The sequence below is a fragment of the Strigops habroptila genome, chromosome 23 (genome assembly GCF_004027225.2).
Source record: "Strigops habroptila isolate Jane chromosome 23, bStrHab1.2.pri, whole genome shotgun sequence".
NCBI lineage: Eukaryota > Metazoa > Chordata > Aves > Psittaciformes > Psittacidae > Strigops > Strigops habroptila.
Window position 1 is genome coordinate 2,699,552 of NC_044299.2, and position 9,176 is coordinate 2,708,727.

Below are 9,176 nucleotides of genomic sequence, written 5' to 3' on the forward strand. Positions count from 1 at the left end.
GAGCAGCCCATGAGGGACCTCCCTGAGCCGGCTGGGCAGAGGCTGGTCCCCCCATGGGGACTCCCGGAGCACCCCTGGGTGCCCAGTGGCCATGGGCACGATGCTGCCGCCATCACAAAGCCGTGGCGGTCACTGTGGAGATGCCCATTGTGACGGGGGCCCCCCCGGTGAGCGTGGGCTATTTAAGGAGCGAGAGCCCTGCAGGAACCAGTGCAGAGGAGACCCCTCCCTGGGGAGGCTGCATCTCCCCTGGCTGCCCTGCGCATCCAGGTACGTGTTCTTTGACTTTTCAATCCTACTTTAGTGTTCGCTTGAAACACGTTGGTTGGTGCGTGCTCTAAAGGGAGGAGAAGCTGTCAGGAGATGTGCTGGTGCCATCCCAGCTGGAGGAGCAGGGGAGAGGTGAGGAGGAGGCCCTGGGCTTGTTCATGTGCTTGGAGCTCAGCTCTGGCTGCAGAGGTGCTGGGGGCGAAGCAGGAGCCTTGTGTGTGCAGGAGCTGCTGGTGTGAGAGGTGCTGAGAAGGTGCTCCCAGAACAGGGTTTCCATATGTCCTGGCTGAACCTCTCCTCTTCATTATCCACCATTGGTTTATATCCTCCCACCACGCAACATGGTGAGGAGCTTGGCTCTGTGTTCTCCATGACCTCCTCGTTGCTGCTGTCTGTGATGAGGTCCCCATCAGCCTTCTCTTCTCCGGGCTGGACAAGCCCAGCTCCCCCAGCCTCTCCCCACAGGCAACGTGCTCCAGTCCCTGCCTGTCCTGAGGGCCCGTTGCTAAACCCACTCCTGCTTGCCAATAGCGTTCCTGAATTGGGGATCTGAAACCTGGATGGAGTATTCCAGAGCACCCCTTCCCTTGTTCTCCTGCCGTGCTCCTGGTCGTACAGCCTGGGATGCTGCTGTCCTCCCTTGCTGCCAGGGCACACGCTGCCTCCTGTCCAGCTCCTGCCCACCCAGACCTTTGCCATGGGCTGCTCCCAGCCAGGCAGCCCCAGCCTGTGCCAGTGCAGGTGAGTCCCCTGCAGGGGCAGAAACTGGCATTTGTCCCTCTGGGATTTCGTGAGGCTGCTGACGATACGTGCTTTCATCCTCCTGGAGCCCCACATTGAACACAGAGGCCTGGGAGACCTTGTCAGTAAAGACTCAGGCAAAGGTGGCATCAAGTCCCTGTCATTGGTTAACCCCAGCCAGCAACACATTTGCTTGCTCACTCCCCCTCCGGTGGGAATGATTAGAGAATTGGAAGGGTAAAAGTGAGAAAACCCGTGGGTTGAGATAAAGACAGTTTACTGGGTAAAGCAAAAGCTGCACACACAGGCAAAACAAAGTGAGGAATCCATTTACTACTTCCCATCGGCAGGAAGGTGCTCAGCCATCGCCAGGAAAGCTGAGGAGGGAGAATGATAGACCAGCTTTGGTGGGCACCTGGTGTCCAACCAAAGGAGGAGCTTTATCATGCATAACAGTGCATGATAAACCAAAGGAGGGCTCTATCCTGCATACAGTGACATGGGCAGACAAACACCTTTACTTCAAATGTTTTCCCATCCTTCCTTCTTCTTCCCCCAGCTTTATATGCTGAACATGACGCTGTATGTTCTGGAATATCCCTTAGGTCAGAGGGGGTCAGCTGTCCTGGCTGCCCCCCCCAGCTCCTTGTGCACCCCCAGCCTACTCACTGGTGGGGGGTGTGAGAAGCAGAAATGTCCTTGACCCTGTGTAAGCACTGCTCAGCCATGACTAAAACGTCACTGTGTCATCAACACTCTTTGCAGCACAAATCTGAAACACGGCCCCATACCAGCTACTGTGAAGAAAGTTGACTTTATCCCAGCCAAACCCAGCACAGTCCCTCAGCCCCATTGCTCTCTGCTGTTTATTAACTCTCTGTCCCCGTTCAGCAGCAGCCCTGCACCTCCCTTGCTCAGTCTTGGGCTCTCAAAGATGACTTGAAGCTCTTCTTGCTCTTGGCTTTTCTTGCAGTCACCAACTCCAGGTGGTCACCTCCTGGCAGTGGCTTCGTGGTCCCTGTCAGTGCCCTCCCTGTCCTGTGCTGGCCCAGCCCTGCTGCCCCACGTGTGGTCCCACAGCCCCACAGCACAGGCACAGCATCGCAAAATGTGTAACCGTGTTCTGGCCTGCATCAAAAGGAGCGTGACCAGCAGGTCACGGAGGTGATCCTGCCCCTTTACTCTGCTCTCATGAGACCCCACTTGCAGCACTGTGTGCAGTTCTGGTGTCCTCAACATCAGAAGGACATGGAGCTGTTGGAGCAAGTCCAGAGGAGGCCACGATGATGACCAGGGCCTGGAGCACCTCCTGCATGAAGTCAGGCTGAGAACATTGGGGCTGTTCAGCCTGGAGCAGAGAAGCTGCGTGGAGACCTCAGAGCAGCTTCCAGTGTCTGAAGGGGGCTACAAGGATGCTGGAGAGGGACTCTTCATCAGGGATTGCAGCGATAGGACAAGGGGTAATGGGTTAAAACTTAAAGAGGGGACATCTGCAATGAGGAAATCCACTTTTAGAACAGAGATTTCAGATGGGAGGCTACGGTACATCTGCAAAGGGGAAATTTAGGTTAGATATAAGGAAGAAGTTCTTTAATGTGAGGGTGGTGAGGCCCTGGAACAGGTTGCCCAAAGAAGTGGTAAATGCTCCATCCCTGGCAGTGTGCAAGGCTGGGTTGGATGGGGCCTTGGGTGACCCGGTTTAGTGCAAGGTGTCCCTGCCCATGGCGGGAACTAGATGATCCTAAGGTCCTTTCCAACCCTAACCATTCTATGATTCTATGATTCAGTGATTCTATGTATCGCTGTGAGGAACAGTCTATTTTGCATGATCCCCATAGCACCCCTTTGTGCCCTGTCCCCCTTCTGTTCCTCCTACTTGATGTAGCCTCTTCCTTGAGCCTACCCAGCCCTATCTGCATCCACGTGGGGTTTCGCAGACATCCCTGCTCTGGGACCTGCCAGGCTGTGGCCAAGGAGAGAGGTTGAGCAGGGCTGGCCATTCCCCCAGTGCAGGCACTGAGCCCAGCCACAGGAGGGAAATGGCCGTGCAGCAAAACTCACCCATAAATGTGTGCTGAGGGGTCAGTGCTGGAAGTGGACGATTCACGAGGCCACCGGTGACAGCTCGCTCCAGCCTCATTGTCTAACACATCAGTCCATGCCATTCACCCCTGAGACCATAGAGAACCCCAGCACAGCAGCATGGCCGGGTGCGGGCAACTTCTTCAGCCTGTTCCTGCCCTCAGCTTTGGAAGAAGAGCCCAACCTCCAACATCTGCAATGAGGAAATCCACTTTTATAACAGAGATTTCACAAGGGAGGCCCTGTGTCCCCTGCTCTCCTCCCCAGGACACCCTGAGAGCTCTGCAGCCCCCCCATGCCATCCCATCTCCCCACACCAGCACTAAAGCCCTGGCCCTTGGGCTCCTCCAGAGCTCTGACTGCTCCAGGCACAGAGCAGCCATCCCAGAGCCGGAGCAGCCAGAAAGCTGATTTCATTCCCCTTCATTCCTGTCGTGTGAGGACATATCACAGAGAAGAAGTTACTGCAGGATCATTTATTTCCCTTAAACACAATGAGAGACCCCCACTGACACAAAGTCTGTGGGTCAGACAAGACGGGCACATACTGAAGTAGGAAGGGATGAATACTGACATGTCTCTGAAGATAATACCATCGCAATTGGAAAAAGGAAAACAACTGTAAAGCAGAAAAGACAGACGTGGCCTGTCATGACCTACACTGGGACCCCTTTGCAGAGGAAAGCAGGCAGCGTATGGCTGCTGAAACACATCCAGTCACCAGCTTCCTCACAGCATCCTTGAGCTCCTGATTCCTCAGGCTGTAGATGAGGGGGTTCACTGCTGGAGGCACCACCGAGTACAGCACTGCCACCACCAGATCCAGGGATGGGGAGGAGATGGAGGGAGGCTTCAGGCAGGCAAATGTGCCAGTGCTGATAAACAGGGAGACCACGGCCAGGTGAGGGAGGCACGTGGAAAAGGCTTTGTGGCGTCCCTGCTCAGAGGGGATCCTCAGCACAGCCCTGAAGATCTGCACATAGGAACCCACAATGAAAACAAAACACACAAAAGCAATCAGGGCACTAACCACAAGAAGGCCAACTTCTCTGAGGGAGGCGTCTGAGCAGGAGAGCTTGAGGATCTGGGGGATTTCACAGAAGAACTGCTCCACAGCATTGCCTCGGCAGAGGGGTAGTGAAAATGTATTGGCTGTGTGCAGCAGAGCATTGAGAAACCCAGTGCCCCAGGCAGCTGCTGCCATGTGGGCACAAGCTCTGCTGCTCAGGAGGGTCCCATAGTGCAGGGGCTTGCAGATGGCCACGTAGCGGTCGTAGGACATGACGGTGAGGAGATAAAACTCTGCTGAAAATAAGAAGAGAATGAAAAAGATCTGCGCAGCACAACCTGTGTAGGAAATGGCCCTGGTGTCCCAGAGGGAATTGGCCATGGATTTGGGGACAGTGGTGGAGATGCAGCCCAGGTCCAGGAGGGAGAGGTTGAGCAGGAAGAAGTACATGGGGGTGTGGAGGTGCTGGTCGCAGGCTGTGCTGGTGATGATGAGGCCGTTGCCCAGGAGCGCAGCCAGGGAGATGCCCAGGAAGAGCCAGAAGTGCCAGAGCTGCAGCTCCCGCGTGTCTGCGAATGGCAGGAGGAGGAAGTGGGTGATGGAGCTGCCGTTGGACATCTGCTGCCTCTGGGCTTGGGGCCTGTTCAAACAAGGAAAGGACAGGGAACAATTACGGCAGGCTCCTCTGAGCAAAGCCGCTCCATTTCTCATAGAATTCCCTCCAACTGAAATGCATTTCCTTTCTCTGGTTTGTGCTAGCTGAGTGTGCTGTGAGGAGCAGGACCTCTCCCCATGTGCTGCCATGGTGTCAGCTTTGCTCTTAAGCAGTGCTTTGTACAGCTCTGATGTTCACAAGCGATGTGTAGATGAAATCCAACTTCATTGTAAAGTTCAGTACTTGCACTCATGACTCAGGTGAGTCTGGGCTGCACAAGAGAGGCTCAGCATCACCTTAGAATCATTTTGACTGTGTTTTTATTGACTAGCATAACGCTGCTGGGGCTTCTTTCTAGGGGTATAAATCCTTCTTTGTATGACTGAAAACCTGAAGAGTACTGAAACAGGGAAAAGGTCTCAGCTCTTTGTAGCTTAGTGCAGAGCCAGGACGGGTGCAGTGTCCATCAGTACTTGTGCCATTTGCCCTCTGCTTACACTCGCACTGCCTGTAAGGTGCCTTCACACACAAATTGATCTTAAAGAAGCCCCACAAATCTCTGTCCTTTGCTGAGAGCAGGGGAGCACGGTTTCAAAGGGCAGAGCACGAACTCTCATGGGGAGAAGCAAAGGACTGTGCCCAGGAGAGCATGGCCAGCAGCCACCTCCAGTGCCAGACACCAAGAGAGCTGCCTGAACGCACCCTCCCCAGGCCTGGGCTGCACTTTCCCCCCACTCCCTGCCCATGGCTCTGCTGCCTGGAGCTGTCCCTGCCAGGAGCTGCTGCTCTGTGCCCAGCTCTGCTCCCTCTCAGTGCTCCCAGAGCCCATCCCATGGGCTGTGTGCTCAGCTCTGCCCTGCACACCCCTCCCGGCAGCAGGGCTCTGCCCAGGGGCATCTCTGCCTGTGCAGGGGCTCAGGAGCAGCTCAGACAAGTCCTCACAAGACTCTCGGTGCCTTCTCCAAAGCAGAGAAGTAAATTCCCAGCTCCCACTGCCCAACCTGCCAGCCAAGAGTGAAAAACATCAAAGCTCAGAATCCTTCCCTATCAGGTAAACGCAGCCTCAGTGTCTTTCAGAAGGACCCTCTGCAAATGTGCTCAGAGTGACTGGAGACTGGAGCAACGTCACCCACCCAGCACTCCCCTTCCCTGTCAGGGGTTGTTCCTTCCCCTCCAGCTTCTCCCCAGTGCCGTGGGGAGCTCCCGGGCAGGCTGAGTGCTGACCCTGGAAGGCGGCAGAGTCCCTGCCCCAGCGCACAGCCCCTGGGGTGCAGGGACCTTGCTCGCAAGGACAGCGCTGGGCACCCCTGGCTGCACACCCACATTCACACCCTGCAGCCAGCCCCGGGAAAAGGGACCTGTCTTGTCCTGCCCCTTGAACGGCGCAGAGGGAAGCCCTCCTCTGGAGCACATCCTCCTCCTTATCTACTCACAGAAACTAAGAGAGTCCTCCTGACAGATCCCATTCACAGCAGAGGCCCAGCCCAAGGTGGCACTGCCTCTGCCCCTCTGGGCTCCCTCCAGGGCTCCCTGGGGCTCCAGAGGAACAGCATGGGAAACAGATTGATGGAAGCAACTATGTTCCGTCCCTTAGCTGGGAGACACACTTATTTCTGCAGTGTCATTTCACTGCTGAGAGACAGTTTGGTCTAAACAAGATTTTGTAGAATCATGGAATCACTGAGGTTGTAAAAGACCCTTAAGAACATTGAGTCCAACCATTAACCAAACACTGTCAAGTCCACCACTAAGCCATGTCCACAAGTGCCACATCTACATGTCTTTCAAATACCTCCAGGGATGGTGACACAACCACTTCTGTGGGCAGCCTGTTTCTTGTCCCATCATTAGACAGGACAGCCAGACCAGGACAGGCAGGGATCTCCTTCACCCCTGCTGAAGGAAGGGATTCAGCCTGGTTAGTTGAGGCATCTCCTCCTGGGTTTGTAGCCCTGGGGCTGGAAGGAGACTCAGCTCCCTCCCAGGCTCACCACAAACCCACAGGAGGTGGGATTCCTCCTGCCTCTGCTCAGGTCTTCATTAAAAAGGCACCTCCATGTGAGCTCCTTGTCTCAGCTCTCATGGTCATTAACAGTGATGGGGGCCAGGAGTGAAGCGTCCAGATGCAAATCTCTGCTGACATCTGGCGTTACAGGGCTGGTGAAAGTTACATGCAAGTAATAGAGACAGGTCACAGATACCTGCAGGCTGATATAGAGACAAGACAAAATCTTTGGGAATATTCCAGTAGCACTCAGAGGCATCAGCCATCACTTGCTATCAGTGAAGGAAGGTCTGTCCTTTCTGCCACCCATTAGCTGCAGGCATTGAGTGAACACAAAGTACATCACTGCAGGGTCTTTATTCTCTCCCTTGATGATTCAAGCAAGGAACAGCCCAACCATTTTAACTGTGTGCCTGGGTCCATCTGGCCTTCAGAGACAGCATCCTCCAAGCACAGCAATGGGTCATAGCAAAACTCAGTCGAACTCAAATTCAAACAGGAATTCAAGGGCACCAGGATGAGCTGCTTCTACTTCAGGAACAGTGAAAGAAGAAACAAGGTGACACAGGACCACTACTAAGTAAAGCAAGAGTACATGCAGGTAGATCTCAGATAGCCTATCTCCTCTTTGCCTCACTTCCCACCAGCAAGGTCTCCCAGGCCTCTGTGCTTTGAGGGAGGACTCTGGGTGGGAAAGGGGAACAACCAGTGCTGGATGGGGATCAAGCCAGGGGTTGCTTTGCATATTACACCCTTACCAGTCCATAGGACAAAAGAGGCGGCATCCAATGTGCGGAGAGAATGTTTCCCAGGACGTGCTGGTCTGTTCTTGTCCCAGGAAGAAAGGCACTGGACTCTGGGAGGCATCATTTAAAATGCTGTTCCTTAGATCCAGCACCGTAAGGGGAGAGCTGTGCAGATAATACCTTTGATGGCTGGAACCGCAGGAGGTGTATCATGGAGACAAGTGGGATGAGGAGGGTGGATGGTCCCTGCGTGAAGGGGACGCATGTATTTCTGGAGGTCCTCTATGTGACAGGGAACAGGTAGGGTTGGCTTTTGACTCTGAGGATCAGAGGAGTCGGTAAGAGGGACATTGTGCTCACAGTTACCAACTACTTGATCAGGGAGGGGAAACAGAAAAGGTCTTTTGTCAGCACCTGAGGAAGTCTCCAGGTTAGTGAGCAGGTTCCTATGGAACTGGAATTGCCCCGGCATTCACTGGCCAGGCAAAGCAACAGGGTGCAACAGTCTGGAGGGTCTTGGGACAACCTGGAGGGTGCAGGCAAGGAAGTGGGACACGTGAGGTGATTGAGGACTGTGAGCAGGGCTATGAAAGAAGTCGGACGGGTTGTTTGGAATTCACAGGCATTTCCAAATGTCCAGAAACCCACAGCTTTGTGTGTAAAGCAACACAATCTACCACCAAGTTGCACCCACGCACTCCCACTGACCCCAAGCAGAACCCTGAGTGCTGCAGGAGGGAAAGGATCTCCTCTGCCAGGTCCTGGGGGTCAGGGCTTGGCCACTCTGAAGATTAACAAAAGGGCCTCATGGACAGTGGGGCCTCCAGCGCCCTCAGAAATTTGGGGTTTTCTTGTGCCTTCTGTTTCTTGAGAAGCTTGTTTGTTCTCTCAATACCTGCAGTTCAGGAACTTGTCTACACAGGGCTCATTCACATTCAAAATGCTCATCCAGCCCCAACCCCTGCCACGGGCAGGGACACCTTCCACTAGAGCAGGTTGCTCCAAGCCCCTGTGTCCAACCTGGCCTTGAACACTGCCAAGGATGGGGCAGCCACAGCTTCTCTGGGCACCCTGTGCCAGTGTCCCACCACCCTCACAGGGAAAGGCTTCTGCCTAGGATCACATTTCAGTCTGCTCTCTGGCAGGTTAAGACCGTTCCCCCTCATACTATCACTGCACAACTTTAAAAGAATCCCTCTTCAGCTTTCTTGGAGACATCCCATTAGGTGCTGGAAGGCAAACTCATTGTCTAAATTTTCATCTCAACTATCATTTACATCATCTTCACATCATTCTGTAACCGCTGTTGAAATAAAATTCAGTTATTGCTTAATCACCATTGGATTCCCATTTGATTTTAATTCAGGCACTGTTTAATTACCATTGGTCATTAATAAAGGCCTTTTAGTTATCCCCATAAGGATGACTTCTCTGAACCATTCCTCTGGGAAACAAGAGTCACAGCTCCAAGTCCATTTCCCTTCAGGTGTCCAGCAGCAGATCCAGCAAGTGTCCCCGTTGCCCACTGAGGGCCATGGCAGCTGGAGGAAGCACAGCACAACCAGGCTGGGTCCAAAGAGAGCTGAAGAGAAGGTTCCCGAGAGCAGGAGAGCTCCTGGCACAGGGACTATCCCAGCTCCAGGTCCAGCTTGCACTGGGCGCCCTGCC

The 9,176-nt window shown here is 54.1% G+C and overlaps 1 protein-coding gene across 1 annotated transcript; it reads right to left on the reverse strand.

Moving 5' to 3' along the window:
* Window positions 1–3,808: 3,808 nt before the first annotated feature.
* Window positions 3,809–4,723, reverse strand: LOC115618791 (olfactory receptor 14J1-like; the record flags this gene model as incomplete). The annotated part of the gene is made up of 1 exon (XM_030510712.1): window positions 3,809–4,723. A coding segment is annotated over exon 1 (912 nt), but the record flags the coding sequence as incomplete, so codon positions are not given.
* Window positions 4,724–9,176: the final 4,453 nt, after the last annotated feature.